Source organism: Sceloporus occidentalis, unplaced genomic scaffold, assembly GCF_023333645.1.
Source record: "Sceloporus occidentalis isolate IW3139 unplaced genomic scaffold, rSceOcc1.0.p SCAF_5, whole genome shotgun sequence".
In the NCBI taxonomy this organism is placed as follows: Eukaryota; Metazoa; Chordata; class Lepidosauria; order Squamata; family Phrynosomatidae; genus Sceloporus; species Sceloporus occidentalis.
Genome location: NW_028316985.1, coordinates 115,033,036 through 115,054,472, shown reverse-complemented (window position 1 = coordinate 115,054,472; position 21,437 = coordinate 115,033,036). Strand labels below are relative to the sequence as shown.

Genomic DNA, 21,437 nt, shown 5'->3' with positions numbered 1-21,437 from the left:
TACTCCTTTTGGGGGTGGAAAAAAGCCACCTTTGCCACTGTGGCAACAGCTCTTCTACGTTTCTTTGGTGCAGCGAGTGTAAACACTGCAATACAGAAACATTGTGATGCTGTCTGCTGTCTCGGCAGGTGGGTGGCGTGACATCGCTTTGGGAGCAAAGTCAGGACTTGCAGCATGTGGTCACAACACCCCACTCCACTCTGACGCTAGTGTTTCTTGCCGGTCTGTGCAGCCCCATTGTTAAAAATTGCCCTTGTAGAGCAAGGATGTCTAATGTGAGTTTCCATGTTCAGAAATAGAATGCTTCTGAGAACCAGATGCTGAAGGTAAATAGCAAAGAGTAGCTAACTTCTTCATAACCTGCTTATGAGCTTCTAAGAGTAGCTGGTTGAAGTGGAAGCAGAATGTTAGACTTTGAATCCATACACTCTTACATATACCTTCTTGTTTAGAATAATAATAGCCACAGGAATATTTTTATTGTTCGTTAGCTATTGGGGTGTGGGCAGGAGAAGGGAGAGGTTAGTAATCATTCTTGCACTGAGCAAAGTACTGTATAGGCTAACACAACCAGGGATGTTGAAGAAAAAGCATTTCTTTCATTTAGTAACTAATATAATCTCATGCCAGAATAATCAACAATTTCCTTCTACTAGAGATATCCCAGTAAAGAAGATCACATGCATAGAATGGATCCTGACAAAAATGCTAATTGCAGGCTTATTGCCAATAGCTGTCATCTTTTTATTCCAAGTATAACCTTTTGAATATAAGGCTAAGCCATCCTTTCATCACTTCTCTCTCCACTTTTGGTGTGCACATAGTTTTTTTTTCTTTAGATGTAATAGTGTGTGTGTGTGTGCATGCTTTCTTTGTATGAGTTCTTTATGAGGAGATAGCATTACAGATGTGTAGACAAAAGCAGAATACAAATGCTCAGTTTTTCCCTAAAAATTCGAAAACCAGACTGTATGGAGATTCGATTATGGTAGTTATGAGTACATCTTTCATCTTCATGTTCAAGTTAGTTTTTATATTCAAGAACTAGTTATCATGCTTCTTCTTCCTCTTGTATTTTATTCTTCTAAATAAAAAAGTGTGCATTGAAATGTATAAATGTTCAATTTAATCATGTTAATACTTTAATCAGTATCTTTCAAGTTGTCTGTGTCTTAGGCTAAACAATGCTGTCAATTGTGTTGTGCTCAAAGTATCAGGAAAACCCTTTCAATTGTGTGCTTTTATGAAGCAAAGCATATAACCAGAATAATCACTAGGTTCAGCGTTTTTGGTTGCACCATTTCAGAATTCACTTAAGGCATTTTGTGAATTAATAGTACACCATATGACAATAATTCCTCTACATTAAAAACTAGTAAATCAAGGGAGCAGCTTCTGGCCTAGATTTGTCTATGACATGTGACATTTATATGAGTTTTTTATTTTTAATGTAAACATGTTATCTGATATAGTACAATAGATGTCTTAGCAACAGATATATCACATGCGCCTGTTGACTGTGACAGCAACCTAATTGGACACATACATGGTGTCTTCAGCTGCAGTGGGATGGTGACACACAGCAGATTAAATCAGATTCCTCTTTTCCAACTGATAGGTGTAGTTAGCAGGATTTTGAAGAGGCTCTGTTTCGCAAGAAAATGGCCTGGAAATATGTAACCTATGTAGAGCACATATTTCCATAGACTGTTCCTCATACAGTTAGACTCCATATCCACGGATTCTGCATCCAAAGAATCACATCCACAGCTTGAAAATATCCCCTCCCAAAATTACAAAAAGCAACCCTTGATTTTGCCATTTTATATACTGTATGAGACTCCATTTTACTATGCCATTGTATATAATGAGACAGAGAGATCATCTGAACTGGACACAATATTTCAGGTGGGGCCTGACCAAAGCAGAATACAATGGCACTATTACTTGCCTTGATCTAGACACTATACTTTTATTAATGCAGCCTAAAATTGCATTGGCCTTTTTAGCTGCCACATCACACTGTTGACTCATATTCAACTTGTGGTCTACTTGGACTCCTAGATTCCTTTCACATGTAGTCTGGTTCAGCCAGGTGTCCTCCATCCTATATCTGTGCATTTCATTTTTCTGCTCTAAGTGCAGTAGTACCTTACATTTCTCCATGTTGAATTTCATTTTGTTAGCTTTGGCTCAGCTTTCTAGTTTATTCAGGTCATTTTGAATTTTGATCCTATCCTAATACCCCATTCAAATTCAAAACCCAATGGGTATTGAAATGAGGTGGCAAGTTCAGTTTTAACAATGGTCATCGGTGGACAAAGGCAGCAAGGAAGCTGTTGCCTGCAGTTAAGGAGAGTAGATGAATGTGGGAAACAGAGAGGAATGTGATGAACAGAGCAAGAGTTCCCTCATGAGGATGAGGGTTAGATAGTGTTGAAATGTGTGTTGTATGCCAAGAATTTATCCACAGACTACAGTCCATCAGCAATGGGTTGAACAAACATAATGGTTGCCTGGTAAATGAACCTATCCCAGGATTTTCTTGGCAAGATTTTTTTTTTTAGAAGAGGTTGCCATTGCTTTCCTCCAAGGCTAAGTAGAGCTGTTAAAATCAATAGGACAGAAATTAGTCATGATTAAGTCCCATTGTTTTCTGTGGGTACACTCTGTGTATGACTAACTTAGGAGCCAGTCTGGTGTAGTGGGCTGAGCGTTGGACTGTGACTCAGGAGACCAGGGTTCAAATCTTCACTAACCCATGGAAATCCACTGGGTGACCTTGGGCAAGCCACATGCTCTCAGCCTCAGAAAACCTTGTGATAGGGGTGCTATAAGTCAGAAACAACTTGAGGACACAAAACAGCAACAGATGACTAACTCTGGATTTAATCCTTTGTCTTTAATATCACTATCAGATATTAATTTTGAAACGGAATATTTATAATAGTAAAGTTGTTGTATGATTAAAACTGTTGGCTATATCTTTGATAGAAATAAAAGCTCACAATTTCACCACTTGTATTTCTTGACATCAAACATTCCATTCTGCAAAATACACTGTAAGAGTGTATTGCTACTTCTGTCTGTCTGAAATATACTGGAATAATTGTAGAGGTTCTAGCAGATTTTTATAGGCTGGTGATGAAAATCCCTACCCTGTCACACACTCTGGATGCAATCCAACGTCTTTTCAACATATTGTAAATATCTGCATGTGGAGATACACTGTAACTCCAATGCAGACAAGGAACATTACAAAACACTTTTAATGACTGGGCTCCGTTATGCAATGTGCAGTGTGTAAACACAATGTGCACCATTGTTGTATGCACAACTCCACTTCCACTTCTGCCAGCAGAATATGTCAGTAAAATAATTTACCTTGTGATGTGACTTACAAGTGCATATGCCATTAACAAAATGCTATCTCCTTTTTAGTAAAATGTTTGGATAAATACTCCCCCTCCTCACCCTTTAAGCCTCTCTTTGAGGGTTTGTTATGTCAAGATGTCTAACTCTTTGAAGTGTAACAATCTCAAAAATACGAAATAGATATATGGAACATAAAGAAGAGAGCATGTAAGAAAATCAGTAGAAACTATACATGTGAAGTGACAAATCTGTTTTTGGCCTAGCCAAATTTGTTTTGAGCAAGCATGTCAGTGGTTGTGTGCCAGTAATGGACAGGGTCACAACTCGGTAGCAGTGTAGCAGATCAGAGATAAACCTGATCTAAAGTCAAAGTGTACATTGCTGAGTTGCCTCCCTAAGATATCAGCAGTGCAAGAGTGTTTGGGGAAGGGCTCAGTGCACTTGCAGCTCAATTGGAGCTGCACCCAGCTAATCTCACTGAATACTCAGCAGCTCTAAATAACACTGGCAGCAAATACTCTTGAGATCTGGGAGCAACATCTGTCACTCAGTGTGAAAGACACTCAAACCAGCCCAGAGACTGCCTCATTTTATTGAAACTTGGAATGGGATCGTGACTACACTTTTACATGTCCCTTTGTTGTGGTTGACTGATTCCTCACCCCCTCGACTTCTGGACTGCTAATTACCTATACAGCTTTTCTCTCTCCTCAAAGTGAATTACATCAATTTGCTATGTTGTAAAATTTACAGGTACATAAGTAAAAATATTTTTAAAATTTCTTTGAATATAACACTTAAGCCACACTTAATTGGCCAATACTGAATTGCCCCTCTCCCACCAAATATTTCAGCTCAACCGCAAGCAAGTCTCAGTTTACACAGGGGTTGTGTTCTTCCACTTTTGATTTAAATTGAAACTGAATGGGGGGAGCCAGTTTCATAGGGAATCAGTGTAAACCAGAGAGAATGCATTCTGGTGGAGATGAACTGACTACAAAAGTCAGTGATTTTACTCAGCCAGTCACCAGCTTTAAAGACATTTAAAGCATAAAACCTCACACAGTACCTTTTCCAAGCTATAGAATTGTGCATATGTTATCCAGGGGGACCAGATGAGGCAAGGGCAATAACAAGGCTAGCGTGGATTGGCTTGCCATTAGACAACAGTTCCTCTTCAAAGGAGCACATGGGCAGAGAATAACTGGTATGAAAAACTGTGTTTTTCTGCTATATCTTCTCCCATAGGGTTTCCATAAGGAAGAGATAGAGGGGTAGCACTTCTCTTGCTGTGCCTTCAGCAGCTGGTGCAGAGGGCATATGATGAGAAGAGGCATTACATCCCATGCTGTGTCCTCTCCAGCAGGCTTGTCAAATGAAGAAAGCACATCAGAAGGCAAGAGACAGCACATGTTCCTCTTCAGCAGAGTCAGGACTGGCAAAGAAATAATGACAGGATTCAAGTCTTTTCTTCTCCACTCCTTCTCTAAGCAGGCAAAGAAATCCCCCTATAACCAATAAGACTACTGTATTTGTTTTCTCTCTCTACCACTCTCTCAACTCAGGGTTTGTCCACACAGGCCAAATTGCCTGTCTTCATGTCGTCTAGCTTAGATTAAGCAGACCTAAATACCTGGGGTAGGATCGGGCCTGATCCTGCCCGTTTAGACACAGATCCTGAGGATCTGGCCCAATCCTGGGTAGATAGGCTTTACCCTGGGATAAAAAAGACCTGGTTTTGCGTAGGGTTTCCTTGTTTACACCCCCACCAGTCCTCCTTACCTTAATGCTCAGTGATCCATCTGAGAAGCCCCCCAGTCACTGCGTCTGATATGGAAACGGGGCCCCAGGCCATGTGGGTGCAGCCAGGTGTCCCATTTCCACGTTATATGGGCAACTGGGTGCTTCTCAAATAGATTGCTGAGCATTAAGGTAAGGAGCGGCATGCCATACCAAGGTCTCTGGGTCAGCACAGAGCCAGGTATCTGAACAGCTGCCCATCCCCATGCTGACCCATGGACCAAACCAGGTGAGTGCCAGGGCCAGGATAGCACGGGTTCAGCCCATGCTATCCTTCCCATCTGCTGAGGCCCTTAGGCAAGTAAAAGCAACCTTTTCTTACTGCTCAAAACTCCAGACAGCCTCGCCCTCTCACCTCACCCTTTCCGCTTTCCTATCTTGCTTATCTGCACAGGTGTGATGGGAGAGTTGTAGGTTTGTTATATGAAACTTTGTTGTAGGAGAAATGTTGTAAATATAAAATATCTCAAATGAGGGGAATACAAATTATGACTCATTTGTACTTTTGGTAATTGGGGGGAAAGGACAAAATAAGTACTGTGAAATCAGTTTAAAGGAATATGTTCTTTGATCTGTGGGGAGCCAGTAAAGGGAAGGCTCATATCTACTTTAGTTTGTGGAATTATAACGTATGATAGGATTTATACTCTTAATGAATGAGCTTTAGTGAAAGGTGTGTGTGAAGAACTATAACACAGTTGAAGTGTAACTGAAGTCATTGAGGGAACTGAAACAAAGTCAATTTGTAACAAGTGAAGTGATGTACACATTGTAACCACAGGCTTTGAGAACCAACTACCAAAAGAGATAACATCATAAGCTCTTTCTGTAAATAAAAGTTATTTTCTTCTTGCTCACAAAAGAGTGGCTTGAAGTGATTTATAACTAACAACATTAAAACACACTAACAAGTATATTTATTAAAAACACTTAATAGAAAGAAATTCAAGAAAGTGGGAAGACCCAGGATTAGAGAAATAGTTCTGAGGGAATAAAAGCCTCAAACTATTTAGGAAAAGTCAGGAGAGGAATCCTGTGTAACCCAGTGGTCACACCTGTTGAGCAGATTGTCATGGTCAGAACACTTCATCTATAGTTGTAATGCTCCCTACTGGTGTGGGGAACTCATTAAAATCATACACCTCTGGAGAGTTATGGAATTCAAAGTATAATGGGATTATCCTGATACTCAGTTATTCCCTTGAGGCCTTGGTCTTACTATGGCATGGTGAGATGTAATGGATTATCAATACAGTTGCTCCCAAACAGCATCAAATTATATTAATTAATTTACTAATATTTTACAGGATATGAGAAGACAGATGATGTTTCAGAGAAGACTTCGTTAGCTGATCAGGAAGAAGTGAGAACTATATTTATAAATCAACCACAGTTCTCTAAATTTTGTAACAATCATGTCAGGTATTTATAACTTCTTTATAACTTGTTAATGTGAGTAATTACAATTTAATAAGAGAAGTCATTTGTGTGCAAATTTAGTAAGCAGTGTCCAATTTGGCTTCAAAGAAAAATCTGGTAGGAACAGATGATGGTTCAAAGAAGCATGTTCAAAGAAGCATTTCATTTACTCTTGTCAAAAGGCTTATGTATCAATTCACCTACTAGGAATTATTAACGCCTGAAAAGGTATTTATGTTAAATTCTGAAATATATGTATTCTTAATATTTGTCAGGTAAAGCTGTAAGAAACGGTAGAGAGACAGATTGTACAGGTTGGTCTTGTTTAATCCTCTTAGTACAAGGTACCAGTGTGAAAACATTTTCCTAATTACAGCAGCTCCCTCTAATCATATACATTATTGTTATGTGATACTTTTGTAGATCAGATTAAAGACTATTGAAACATGATATAAAAGCTCTGGTCTGCAGGGCTAATATATCCTGCCAGGCCTCTTCATAGCTCCTCTGGATAGAATCCCCATTCACTCAGAGAGAGTTGAGCTGGAAGGAAGTCAGCTTGGTCAAGAGTGCCTTCTTAAAGACACCTTGAAGTGCTGGTTCCTGAAGACGCAACATGCCACTAGCATTTCTGGTCAGGAGGAATGAGGAAAGAGAGAAGCTGACTTATTGGAAGTCATTTCATGGTTCCTGGCATGCTTGAAGCAGTGATTCCTGAAAGCTACCTTGGCATTTCTGGTAATCCTAGAGCACCTTGAAAGTACAGTTCGTGGAGGAGCAGCTGTTTCTTCATTTCGTCAGATAAGACAGAGCAATGTAGAGATGGTTGGAAGAAACAAGACTTCCTTTCTTTCTCCCCTAGCTTACTGAGTGAGACAGCATTCCTTGGACTGCTTGATAAGCATAAAGAAATAAAGAGTTTTATCAAAAGTGATTCAGATTCTTTCCAACCTGTAGGATAAGAGTGCAGAGGCTGCTGAAAATCCTCCTTGCTAGAAGGTCTGGGGCACTTGTTCCAACAAGATAGCAGGTTAAATTGTGGATACCTTGTTCAGGGGGGAAGTGTCTGAATTTTTCCTTACAACATAATCTACAATCTGCAATATTCTGACACCATCTACTGGATCTTGGAAAAATAGCAGAAATAAAATTCTGGGATACCCATTTGGCTAAGAGCAAATAAGAGAAAATGCAATAGACTTTTTCAGGTACCTCCAAAAATGAGAAAAATATCTGGCCTTATCTGAGCATTTTGGAGGTTGTGGAACAGAATTATCTAGAGTGATAATAAATTAACAGCCCTGAAACCTGTCTATTTCAAAGAGCGTAAAGCATAATGACAAACTGTTTGAGATTTTTGTGATTGTGTTGTTATTTTGTTAATTTTCTTTTAATATAAAACAAGTTTCTTTTTGTTTTACCCTTTCATGAAGGAAATAAAGTACTTGAGATGAATAAGAATGGAATCAAAAGAATTGTGACTTTGTAGCTCTGTGTACAAAAGCAACTTTGGGCCTGTGGATTTTGGAGTATTTGCACATACATGAGAAGATACCTTGGAGATGGGATCAAAGCATAAACATGAAATTTATGTTTGTTCTGTATGCTCCTTGTAACTGGAGAGCCAGCATGGCATAGTGGTTTGAGTGTTGTGAGATCTGGAGACCAGGATTCGACTCCCAGTTCAGCCATGGAAACCCATTGGGTGACCTTGGGCAAGTCGCATGTATTCAGCCTCAGGGGAAGGCAATGGCAAACCCCCTCTAAACAAATCTTGCCAAGAAAACCCCATGATAGGTTCGCCTTTTGTTGTTGTTGTTGTTGTTGTTGTTGTTGTGTGTTTTCAAGTCATTTCCAACTTACGGTGACCCTAAGGGCAACTTATTATAGGGTTTTTGTGGCAAATTTCTTCACAGGGGGCTTGCCAGTGCCATTCTCTGAGGTTGAGAGAATGTGACTAGCCCAAGGTCACCCAGTGGGCTTCCATGGCTGAGCTTGGTTTTGAACCCTGTTATCCCAGTGTCCTAGTCCAATATTCAAACCATTACACCATGCTGGTCCCTAGGTCGTTATAAGTCTGAAACAACATGAAGGCACACAGCCCAATGTTTACCCATGTAGAATATTTTCGATTTTGGAATATTTCAGATTTCAGAATTCCAGATAAGGAGACTCAATGTATATGTAAATTAATGTTTTATTAATAGTAAAGTATGAAACAATGAATTATTCTGTAGTATTTTATTTGGTAGTTTACAACTAAAGTATGGCCTAATTGAGCAGTATTTTCTTTCTTTAATTTAGATTCCTTACAAATATGTACAGTATATATGTGTATATGCCCAAGTATCCCCTTTTCATATAATAATTAATTAAAAGGATCCATGACATTAACGCCAAAACACATAATACCTCTGACAGTAATAGTTGGCACATTTTTTTTAAAAAAAGTATCATATGAACTCATAAAACTAGAATCATTCCTCAAACGTGTTAAACTCTATGTACACAGTGGTTAGTAAATTCTGAATATATATATTGTGTGATTTTTATCTCTATTTCTTAACTTCATACAGTTTTAATCTCTGTCTCTTAGCACTGCAAAATACAACTTAATCACATTCCTGCCGAGGTTCCTCTATTCCCAGTTCAGAAGAGCTGCTAATGCTTTTTTTCTTTTCATTGCATTGCTTCAGGTAAGCTAGATGAGGTAAATATATATTTAAAATATTTACCATAATCATTACTGGTCACAAGGAAATTGACTGCTAACTATATAACACTTCAGAGAACCTTTCAGTAGAATTTCTTGTTCTACAGGAATTTTTTATTGTCATATTGTATAATTATAGCAATGTATTCAAGATCATGGATGAATGTTATGAAATCTATACTTAAACTCACTTTAACAGTTGTACTTGTCATACTGCATAGGAAGATAAAATGGAGAATTGCTAAAAGAAAAGGGAATAGTTCTTGTATTATTTATAGTTGAGAAAGAGATTTAGAACTAGTAGAGCAAATGGAGAATCTTTGAGTACTGTACAATTATGTGTATATGGAAATAAAATGTTGGCTTTCCTATCTTACATTTAAAATGTGTTTACTGCGGTTTTTATTTTTATTTCATACTTTTGCTTATAATAATTACATAATACTTCAGTTGTAAAATGAAGTTTCTTCCCCCCTCTTTTGTTCCTTAGCAAATTCCAGATGTTTCTCCAACGGGACGTTATACAACCTTGGTTCCTCTGTTATTTATTTTAGTTGTAGCAGCAGTAAAAGAAATAATAGAAGATGTTGTAAGTACTAAATAAAATATTTTCTAATTATTAAGTTTTTGTACTTAATGTTCAAATACTTTTTAGAAGTTAAACCAGTTTGCTGTAGTGGTGTCTATGTGTAAATCACCTTTCCTGAATGGTACATGGAACGTTTACAATTTCTAAAACAATGACAGATTTTATGCTTATTTCATTTTCTGTGCAGCAAGGAGGAAACATTGGGCTGTGGGACAGACATGTATTATTTTAAATATAAAATACAGTACTTGTGATAGTGAAAAGTTTGCACACTAAGAGGAATAGGAGCAGAGCTGACACCAGTGATTCCATTATCTTCTGCTTGTTTACCACTTTTTTATATTTTATAATTACAATAATTTCCTTCTTAATCAAAAGTCTGCTTTAGATCATTTTAAGAGTCACTCAAAATATGTCATTACTTCTGCGGATGACATTTAAATTACTTAGGGCCCTTTCAACTACAGCACTATGGTTCTACTAACTGCTATGCTGTGGAATTTTCACTTTAGGGATGGCTATTTAGAATTCTCAGCCAGACAGTTCTGGTACCTCACGGACATGCAAACCCCCACAATCCATAAGATGTTATTATGGCAGTTACAGTGGAATGATAGTGCTATAAATGTGTAGTGTAAAATGCACTTCCTTTTGCACTTCCTTTTTGAATTGTTTGCTTTAAGGCAGACGATGCATATTATGTTTCAAAATGTGATTTGCGAAAAATAGTGAAGTTGCAAAAAATGTGTGAATTTGCCAATTCACTAAGATCACACATCTGTATTCTAGCAAATATCACCTCCCCCCCACCCCGCCATCAAAGTGGAAAGAAGTGTAGGAGGTTGCTCTGACTCCTGAAGAGGCTGATAAAAAATAATGCATCCTGTTGCTTTCCAAACCCCTATAAAGTCCAGGAGAGAACCTACCTTCTGTCAGGTTCAGAAGAAGGGTGAAGATTCTGAAGCTCGAATACAGACCCCCTCAGTGGATGGCTTTTACTTATAGTTTTCTTTTTATCATGATTTGCACAGTGCTACCTACTTTAATATTAATTACAGCAATCTAAGATCTAACCATTATTCAATTTTGTTTCAGAAAAGACATAAAGCAGATAACGCTGTGAACAAGAAGCAGATACAAGGTAAGAACTAGGGCTGTAACGATCATTCGTTGCAGTTTGGTAAACAAGTGGATTTTTGTTTACTCGACTCTTTTAAATTTTTATTTATATTATTTATATTATTTATAAAAATTTAAGAGCCAAGAAATTTGGTACCTCTCCAGCCAGGTGTCAGAATCCTCAGATGGTTAATTTGCAAATAAAGTAACGGGGCAAGAATGTCATTGGAAATTTAATGTTCTGGATGATGTTATGATTTTATTGCCTCAGTACTAATTTGAGCAGTTAAACAGCAAGGGTGCAATTGAGTCTGTCTCACACATGGGTCTAGATTTATTGTTGTTGTTGTTGTTGTGTGCTTTCAAGCAATTTCTGACTTATAACTCCTTCAGCTTAAGAGAGGAAGGCAAAGGCAAACCCATCTGAACAAATCTTGCCATGAAAACTTTGACATGTTGACCTTAGTACGGTCATAAGTCAGAAATGACTTGAAGTCACACAGCAACAACAACAGTTAGATTGTTCATTATGGTGGGTCTTACAATGAGAGTGAGGTCATGCAAACTGCACTGCCATTAAGGACATGAGCATCCACGGATTTTGGTATATGTGTGTGTGGGGGTCCGGAACGGATACCCTGCAGATACCAAGGACCAACTGTCCTTATAATTCAAAACCTACAAATGTTGTCAATTTGTTTCTTCTGTTCTTGTAAATACCTCCAAATGGATTCCTCCCTTCTGCACATTTGTCTATTGATTTATCTTTAAGTAACGAAGTTAACTTATCCATCTTGGCTAGTTCAAATGTTTTCACAATCCAGTCCTGGATCGACAGCGTTTTTGTAGTCTTCCAGAATTGTGCATTCCTGCAGCTAGAGTCAAATATTTTATCAATTTTCTGTGTATTCTCATAGAGTCATCTAATAAACCCTTGTTCACATTGTCTCCCAACTATTTAATTCAATGTTATGTCCCAACGTTTGAACCCATTCAATAATATACTCATTTATGTTTTCCTTTTCTAATTCCAGCAACATACTATACATTTTCTGAATCAGGTGTTCATCATTGGTGCATAACTGAGTCTCAATTTTTGTTCTTTTGGAGTTCAAAACAGTACATTGTCATTGTGATATATTTAAAGTACAGCTTATTCCGAAAATTATTGCAAATTGATTTTGCATCTTAATATTTTATTTTATTTTTTACACATAGAACTAAAATGCTTTGAATTGTAAGGAGCTTCTTTCATTTTGAGAGCTGATGAGGAGCAAGTAAAAAACAAAACAAAACCAAATATAATCAAAAGAAATAATCAATTAGTAAAACAAAGGAAATTATTTTCCTGAATCCAATCACAGAGCTAGGTGGACACAAGGTACTCATACCATTAAAAATTACTCAAAAAAGGAAGGGAATTGCAATGATCTGACACTGTACATTGACTTACATACAAATTTACCTGCAACATAGTTTTGAGAAATAATCTATGGGAAGGAAATATATGAACACTTACTTCATCTTAAACCTATTATTCTAAAAAAAAAAAATCATAAGCATTTCCCCCCAATTTTCTGAAGGGACAGGGACTGGGGGAGGAACCAGTTTGCCTTCTCCCAGGCCTTCACTTTTCTAGTAATTTTATATAGTTTTACATTTTAGTTATTTCATCTGCATCCCGTTATAATGGAATGTGTGGCTGTTTTTGTTATTTGTCAACAATTTAGTTAAGAGCATCAGTAAAATGTGCTTTTGTTTTATTTGAAATTTCAACTTCTGTTTTTTCATTGTTTGCCTTTTACTTTTATAGTATTGAGAAATGGAGCTTGGGAAATTGTACACTGGGAAAAGGTATGTGACCTTTTTATTATTTTTTAAATTAAATATATATAATGGCTTGGATCCAACAAACTGGGAACATATGGAAAATACTGACTGAGCAGTTCACCAGATTTTTGCATACACATGAGTTGAATATTTTTTTGATAGGTTTGTTGGTAGGTTTTATGCTGTTGAAGAGTGTGGAAAGGCTCTTGTGCGAATGGAAGAAACTCTTAGGATTTGCAGTCTTTCTGTGCAGCAATGTGGTATTAACTGTCAACACTTCTGCTCTGAGCAGAAGACAATGTGCATATGGAGGGCTTTGTGGATCCAAACTATTATGTTTGCCATGTTGATTTACTTTGGTTAAATTGCCTTTTACTGTTTAATATAAACATTTTTTAAAAAAAATTCATGGGTTACATAATGTCACTGTAAATAATACCACTGACATATAATCCATTAGAAACAAAAAGCTGCTTTTATCTGTTAAAATTATCTGCGGTTATGCATGCAGAAGCAGTGGTGTATAGGAACTGGGGAGAAGAGTCCAATGCCTTTTAAAGAAACAATGGTGGGGGCAGGAGTGGCACCCTCTCAACTATTATTTCTGTACAGTCTAGTTATTTCCCACTTTTGGGCTACAGAATTTTGGGCCGCTTGTCCTGTTACCTCTGAACTAACCTGCTGCCTCAGTGTGATGAAGAATTGGCATTCTCAGTACTGAAATAAGATTTAAATGTCAGCTCCTTGAAATGTAGATGGGCACTGTTTTTTATTGTAGTTGTTACCATCATCAAGTGTCTTGGTCTGGCTTCTATAAGTATTAGTAGCCATCAGAACTCATTGATCAGCATTCGAAGAAACTCTTATACAATGTTGTTCATCTATACCTAGAGATGTAAAATTTCTGGAAATTTTGTAACCATGGGGGGAAAATGTGGCAGGTTTCGGTTGGGGGGGGGCAGAAAAAAAATGGAAATTATCAGAAAAATTGAAAAAAGCAACATTACCCCTTTTTACATATTGAAAATTACTCTGTTACTTTAGGAACATAAAATATGATTATGTACACTTTGATTTTAAAAAATAAAAATTATTACAAGTGATATATTTAAAGACAGTGTATTCAGACAATTAATACAAACATAATTTATTTATCAAATAGACATAAAGCACCCATTCCCATAATAAGAATTGAGAGGGGGGGAGTGTGTGGAAGGGAAGAGAATCTAATATTCAATGAATAGGCATGAAATTTAATCAAACTCATTTTCTGAGTTCTGGGCTGCATTTGCACTGCAGAAATGCTTCAGTTTAACACCAGTTTAAGTGTCATGGCTCAATGCTAGGGAATTTAGGGAACTGTAATTTGTTGTGGCACCTGAGCTCTCTGATAGAGAAGACTAAATATCTCATAAAACCACAGTTCCCAAAATTCTATAGCATTGAGACATGACAGTTAAAGTGCTGTCAAACTGGATTATTTCTGCAGTGCAGATGCAGCCCTGGTTATCAGTATCAGTTTCAGTATCTGCTTCTGCTTCGTTGTGTTTGTCATCTTTACAGTTCTCATGAACTTCTAAAAACCAACATTTTACCCAAATTGAAACAAGCTTCTCTACCCTTTCACCTGTCAGTTTATTTCTTGATCTAGTGTGAACATTTCCAAACATAGACCACATTCTTTCAGTGCCCCGTAAAGGAAGAAATGCATATTGTTCTTGCATTGGAGCGTTCAGTTTGTAACCTAGGTCTGTCTTGTCCTCCTCATTCATTGCACAGAAATTAGAATAATCCGATAGTGTACATGATTTTTTAGAAGTGATTTGGAAAATATATGAACTCCTTGTCTTAAAGATTTTATTCATCATTGTAAAATAAAACATTCCACAATTGATTTTCTTCCTTTTTTCAATTTTTTTGATTTTTTGGAAAAAAACAAAAAAGCCTTCAGGAAAAGAATGGGAAAAACCTCAGTTTTTCCCCATTTTTTCCATTTTTTCCTGAGCCTTCACATCTCTAACTGTATCAGAAATTTCCATAGCAAAATGAATTCCTACAGACTTTCAGCTCAGTGTAAAGATTATCTGAAAAGATTTTTCTCTGTATTACTGAAGGAACATTGTGCTAGTAAAACATCTTAATTTAGTAGCAATGCCTCTCTTAGGGGTGGAACAGATGGCTCCTTTACAGTGGCTTCCTGGCAGCTTGGGGACATGTCATTTAGATGACACACATCCCCAAGCTGGCAGGAAACCGCCGTGAAGTCTCCTGCCAGACCACACGGTGGACAACTTTGCAGTATGGTGTTTATACGCTGCATGCCACAGGTGTGCCGCAAAGCCGCCGCAGCGACAGAAAAGCTGGCTGTTTGCCAGCTCAAAAAAGGAGCGACTTTCTGCCACTTCTTTTTGGGCCGGCAAAATGCCGGATCGGATCCTCAACATATGATTGCCATGGCCCCAATCCAGCTTTCTCAAGGGCGGCTTGAAGCCTCCCCTTCAGGGCCGTCTCTTTTGGCCCTTACTTATCAAGCATAACTGTTTTAACTGACCTGGTGCAAACCTCTCTCTGATTTGGCTGTTCATTAAATTAACCGTGAATCTGTATTGCAGGGTTTCGTTATGAGTAAATAAACTGTAGGCATCAGGAATGCAAAATTCGGTTTATATATTTTTAATTTTATTGAATATTATATGGTCAGTTTTACTTACAAGACAAAGGTTAATTTGCCATTTAGAAATTTAATTAGATGGGTTTGTCTGTGTATGTGCCTTCAAGTTGCCTGTCAATGTGTGATGACCACATGGGTTTAATCATATGGTTTTCCCACCATATTAGTGCCATTTTTAGCCAGCAAATGCTTTTCCAAACAGTGTCATTGTAGATCTCAGCACAATGATACTGCTGAGCAGAGCCATAATCCAGTTACAGAGTCCATGCTTTGTACGCAGAAGGTCCTAGTTTAAGCAAGAGTAGGGTAATGCAGACCTCCAAACTACTTATTGGACTATTATTCCTAGCATTCCTTGCCACTGCCTTTGCTGGCTATGACTGATAGAAGTTGCAGTCCAACAGCTTCTGGGACTGCATGATTCCCATCCTGAATAAAAGAATAATAGATTTGAAAAAGATGGGCCAAATAAAGAGGCTTCCAGCCTCTTCGGGGACATGGTGTTTACATGAAGCACACCCCTGAAGCTGTTGGAAGCTGCACCAAAGCCACAAGACCTGGTCCAAAAAGGAGCAGCCAAAAACCACTCCTGCTGGTGGCCCAAAGAAGACTACTGTGGCAGCCTACTTCAGGAGTAGGCCATCCAGTCACTGTGGTCCCAGCCTGATCAGGGCCAGAGTGGCCTCTGGGCTCTCCTTGTTGGTAGTCTGCTTCACCCCATAGTTGCTAGATCTAAGAAAGATCTTTGTCTCAGGCTTTGGAGAACTGTTGCTTATCAGAGCAGACAATACTAATCTAAATAATAGATCTGAGGTCTGACTTGTTACAAAGTAGCTTCATAAATTCATATCACCAGACTTTGTTGAGGTATACTTTTGTCTCTATGAACACTATATTTCATTGTTCAGAAAATCAAGGCAGATATTGAGTTTGTCAAATATAAATAGAATATAGGCTGATGTATCTTCATCTCAAACAAAATCAAGTGAAATGCAGGTGCCTTTTCAATGCTTTGCAAATTTCAGCCTAAATAGTTTCCCTTTGTTTTTAGATAATGCATATTTAAGTAGATTAAACAGTTCAAAGGCTGTTCTGTTAGTTTCATATTATTAACCAATTCCCAGTTTTCTTTCAGGTAGATGTTGGAGATGTAGTGTTAATAAAAGGGAAAGAATATATACCAGCTGACACTGTACTTCTCTCATCAAGGTAGAGATGCTCATCAATGCTTCCAGTATAGGGGCTTTCTCCTCCTGCCTTGACTTTATAATTAGTCCAAGGAAATAAAGAATAATCAGAAGTACTGTTTACCCCTAATCCCAATTGTAGGTAAAAAAAATAAATTTTTACTGAAAAATTACTGCATAATATTTAAAATAAATTAACTATTATGAATGGATAAAAACCTTTGGGATAGGGGCTACCAATGTGTTTAATGATAATATCTTATTTCTCCTAATTATTTATAATATCAACATGCAAAATACTACATTGACTATTCTAAATATTTAATATTAGTAGTTGCATATCTGTATTTCCTTGGATAATGTGATTTACAAGTCCATAGTGAATATATAGAAGCATTTTTTTTTCAAAATCTATTTGATTGGGTCATTATCAGTGTTTGAATGGGCTACTTTCATAATCTTAAATGTTTTAAGTGAACAATTCACAACTTTTCATTACTATCAGATGAAAATGAGACATCCATTATTTGAGACTATATTTGAATAAGGCATTGAAATAAATTCTTTACCATCTGAAATGGATTCTAGATCGATATATAGAAACCTTTATGTCTTAAATGGCATGTTTTCAGCATGAGTGTCAGTATTTCCAATGTACATCACAAGTCTTATAAAATATTCCATTGTGGCAATTCCAGTTTTTACAACAGACAAGAATGAATATCAGTCAAATACAGAGCCAGAGAGATTTTTAAAAGTAGTGTGTCATAATTTTAGGTTTATATAATTGTTTTCTTTCTTTGCTTAGTGCAGTTGTGGGTAACTATGATGGGCCAGTTTTTGTCCCTGAGTGCCAGTGGGTGACATAAACTGGCAAAGATGCCAAAAAGCCCCACTAGAAATAAAGACAGGAAGCAGCTAGAAGTTCACTTCTGATCTTGCAAAATACATGTTTTTCTTAATGTTAGAAAGTGAAGGAAGCCTGTGCAACCTCTTTAAAAGATTAATTGCTGCTCACGGGCACTTCCACAAGAAGCAAGTCACTCTTGTTTGGGCAGAGAAAGGGCAGTCTGGCCACATAAGGAGCCTAGCATATGAGTCACATACCTATACTGTATTTTCCCAGCTCCTGTTGTCATGGGTACATGCTCCTCTTGTGTAAAAATCTTCTCCTTTCTTTTCATTGGAACCTGCAGTTTACAGTTACATCCCTCTATATGTAGGTAGTCCTGCTAGCATTGAGGATCTGTAAGCAAGGTGGAGTTTAATGTGCATACTGGATTTTCTCACAGAGACTGCTAGGTCAAGGAGCATGGCTATACAGCTTGCATTATTCTCTGGGCAATATTTTTCTCTTAGACAGGGAGGTGAAGGGTTTGGAAACCATGCTTTATGAGGAAAGACTTAGGGAGCTGGGTATGTTTAGCCTGGAGAAGAGAAGTTTAAGAGGTGATATGATAGTCTTTAAGTATTTGAAGGGGCATCATACTGAGGATGGAGCAGGCTTGTTTTCTGCTGCTCCAGAGAATAGGACACGGAACAATGAATGCAAGCTACAGAAAAATAGATTCCACCTCAGCATTAGGAAGAAAACATCCTGATAGTAAGAGTTGTTTAACAGTGGAACACACTCCCTTGGAAAGTGGTGGAGTCTGCTTCTTTGGAGGTTTTTAAATAGAGGCTGAATGGCCAACAGCTTTGATTGTGAGTTCCTGCATGGCAGAGGGTTGGACCTGACAGCCTTGTCTTCTCATCCTACTCTATGATTCTATAAATGTAAATGTCGTTTGTACACTGCGAATAAACCCCATTAAACACTGTGAGGTTTACTTAAGTGTAAACATGCATAAGATTGTATTGCAAGCAACATTTAGCTAGAAATAAATTGTCCTGAAAAAAAGCACAAATTTGTTGTAAAAAATATAATAGGATTAGAAGAAATAAAAGTATAAACTAGTGGAAACAATCAGTCATTTTTATTTTAAATCAGTCATTGTTAATTTAAATCAGTTACCATCCAGTTCCAAATACCCATTTTATATAATCTTTATTAACCATCTAATTGTGCTCATACAAACAAGTTTTAATTAAAAGAAAATGTTTATTTGGAGACACTAGGAAGGGATTATTATTTTTAACCATTAAGGTCTTTTTTAAAAAAGGAATTCTTAAAATGTAGGTGATCAAAAAGCAATGAATTCTAGGAGTTATTGGTTCTGCTCTTAAAAAACATAAATGAAATCTCTATCTGGAAAAGAAACCAACAGAAGTATAAATATTACTCATTTTCTGTCCTTGAAAAAAATAATTTCCAGTGCTGCAGTATCTGACTTGTAATTGTACATTTTAAATATCTAGATGCTTGCATTTTAACTATTTACTTATATATTTTTGATCCTTGTGTCTGAAAAAAATCTTATATTGATTGCAACCATATTTTTTCCTGGTCTGATTTAAATAGATTTTGAAAAAAAGCAGTCAAATCATTTATTAATATTATTGTATAGTAATTTCCAACTTTCTCTTTTTCTCTTGTCCATTTGGTTTCCCTTCTACTCCATTTTCTTGTTGTTCTGTTACAATCATTTTAAAATTGGGTGATATAGGTTGCTGTTGGGGAAATAGTGAAAGTGACCAATGGGGAGCATCTCCCAGCTGATCTCATCAGTCTGTCAACAAGGTTAGAATGAACCGGCCTCAGAAGTAATGTGTATGTGGGTCCTCATGCACCAAATTAAGATACAAAAAGAGGGTTTCTTACAAAAATCCTTTACAACACGACTATATACAAATTAATTATAGAAAGAATGCTTTATTAGAAGAGGATGGGAGTAAAAGAGAATTTTGCTTGTGCTGAAGCATTAGCAGTACATTGATCTCAGTTAAAGATCTTGTAGAGGCTGTTGAGGTTGCCATCCTATACAGACTTACAATGACATAACTACTGATTTCAGTGGACCATACCTCTGAGCTTAAATGCATAGGATTACACTGAAATTAGTAAAAACATAAGCATATTCAAATACACAATATTTGTTTTTCTTGTTTTCCTGTTATGCATAAGTACTATGCTTATTAATAGAGACATTATTATAAACTAAATTGAAACATTTCTATGAAGACTATATTTGAATTTTAACTAATGTGCATATTTATACTTTAGAGTCTAGAGAATCTCTTGTTTTCAGTAACTTTATATAGCACCCCAAATATTAGCTATTACCATATTTTAAAACTTGTAGAGGACCCTCTGCACTATTTAAATATCATTCTCATTGTATTGCATGCAGTTGGGAAACAGTCATATTTTTGCTCACAGAAATATTGCATGATACTTCAGATTTTGAATAGTCCTTGTGCTGTGATTGCAACTGACTTTGATTTTACTAATCAAAGAGTCTGATTTATCTGAGAAGTGAATATCATCAGTACCTCTAAGAATGTCTGTAATGGAGCATGTTACTTTGCTTTTATGTTTTTGCTGCCTTGTTTATTTTAAGAATCCCACAAAATATGCAGCACAATGCTATGCATGTTCACTCAGCCGACTCTGATCAATGGGATTTAATCTTATCTAAATATGCACACAGTTGTTTCCTTACAGTGCAATTTTATACATGCCTGTGGAGATGTAAGCCCCACTGAGTTCAGTGGGACTTACTCCTGGCCATACCTATAAAAGCTTACAGCTTCAGTGTTATTAAAATATGAAAAAATTGTTGAAATTTAGGGTCAAAATATTGTCCTTAGTTCTAACTAGAATACACCATTTGAATTACTGGAATTTCAACGGGTCTATTCTGGTTGAGACTAAGGAGTTTATCACACGGGGGACAATTGGAAGTATAAATGGTGATTAACGTGTGATAATTCCACAATTGCACTATTGGTTTTCACATGAAATTGTGTTCAAAGTGCTATTATCCCATGAATAAACTGTGATAATCCCGAAAATGCACTAATGGTTTTCACACGACATCAAGATGAAACATGATTAAAGTGCCATTATCCCGTGAATAACTGTCACAACCAACAGGCCAAGACTTGGAGAGCCAAGAAAACATCACAGTGAATTTGACTGATGGTTTATTTGGATTCCAATACAGAGATTCATGCGCGGATGAGTTAGTGTCAAATCTGGTTTGTGCCCACAAGCATCCCACCTTTAAGGATTCTCTTCCCACGCCCCCCCCCCTTTGTCCAGCTCACACTCTTGCTATCATATCAAAGAGTCCTTTAAACGTGCCACTCCAACTCCCTATCCCCTATCAATCCACCTCTTCCCTGAAAGCATGCATTGCTTTGTTGACCATTAAAAACCTTCTTCAGAAACAATAGGGCCATATACTCTAATTTCCTCAGTAACTGCCCATCTGGTCCTGTTTTGCATTTGAATCCAATTACATACTACCATTCCCTTTGGCTATTTGCCTCTCTCTTCACTCCAGAACACTGTTAACCAGAACGCTGTTTTTCCCATCACCTACTGTATCTACTTTACCATTTCAAAATATTACCTGATTGCCATACGCGGCTTCCAGCATACACTGGAAGCCACAATGGAAAAACTCCTCCCACACCCCAGAAGAAGACATGGGGTGCACACTCACAGTGCACACCCTGCGACACACCATGGGCACAAGCCTCATTACTTCTAATAGGGATCGAGCATACGCTTATTTTCCCTTATGTGGGGAGTCCAGAACAGATGGGTAATAATATATATTACCCATC

At 37.2% G+C, this 21,437-nt stretch overlaps 1 protein-coding gene across 5 annotated transcripts in view; it reads left to right on the top strand.

The window, feature by feature from the left end:
- The window catches only part of ATP8A1 (ATPase phospholipid transporting 8A1), a 100,900-nt gene that overhangs the window by 11,550 nt on the left and 67,913 nt on the right, over positions 1-21,437 (top strand). For 2 of the 5 annotated variants that reach the window (XM_089525180.1, XM_089525178.1), the window contains exons 2-7: positions 6,483-6,597; positions 9,191-9,290; positions 9,798-9,896; positions 10,992-11,037; positions 12,829-12,869; positions 19,310-19,383. In XM_089525180.1, the coding sequence (XP_089381306.1) occupies positions 6,483-6,597; positions 9,191-9,290; positions 9,798-9,896; positions 10,992-11,037; positions 12,829-12,869; positions 19,310-19,383 (475 nt within the window). Of the gene's footprint in view, positions 1-6,482; positions 6,598-9,190; positions 9,305-9,797; positions 9,897-10,991; positions 11,038-12,828; positions 12,870-16,651; positions 16,726-19,309; positions 19,384-21,437 lie in introns of those variants that run through there. The other 3 variants (XM_089525182.1, XM_089525179.1, XM_089525183.1) reach the window with 2 other exon arrangements.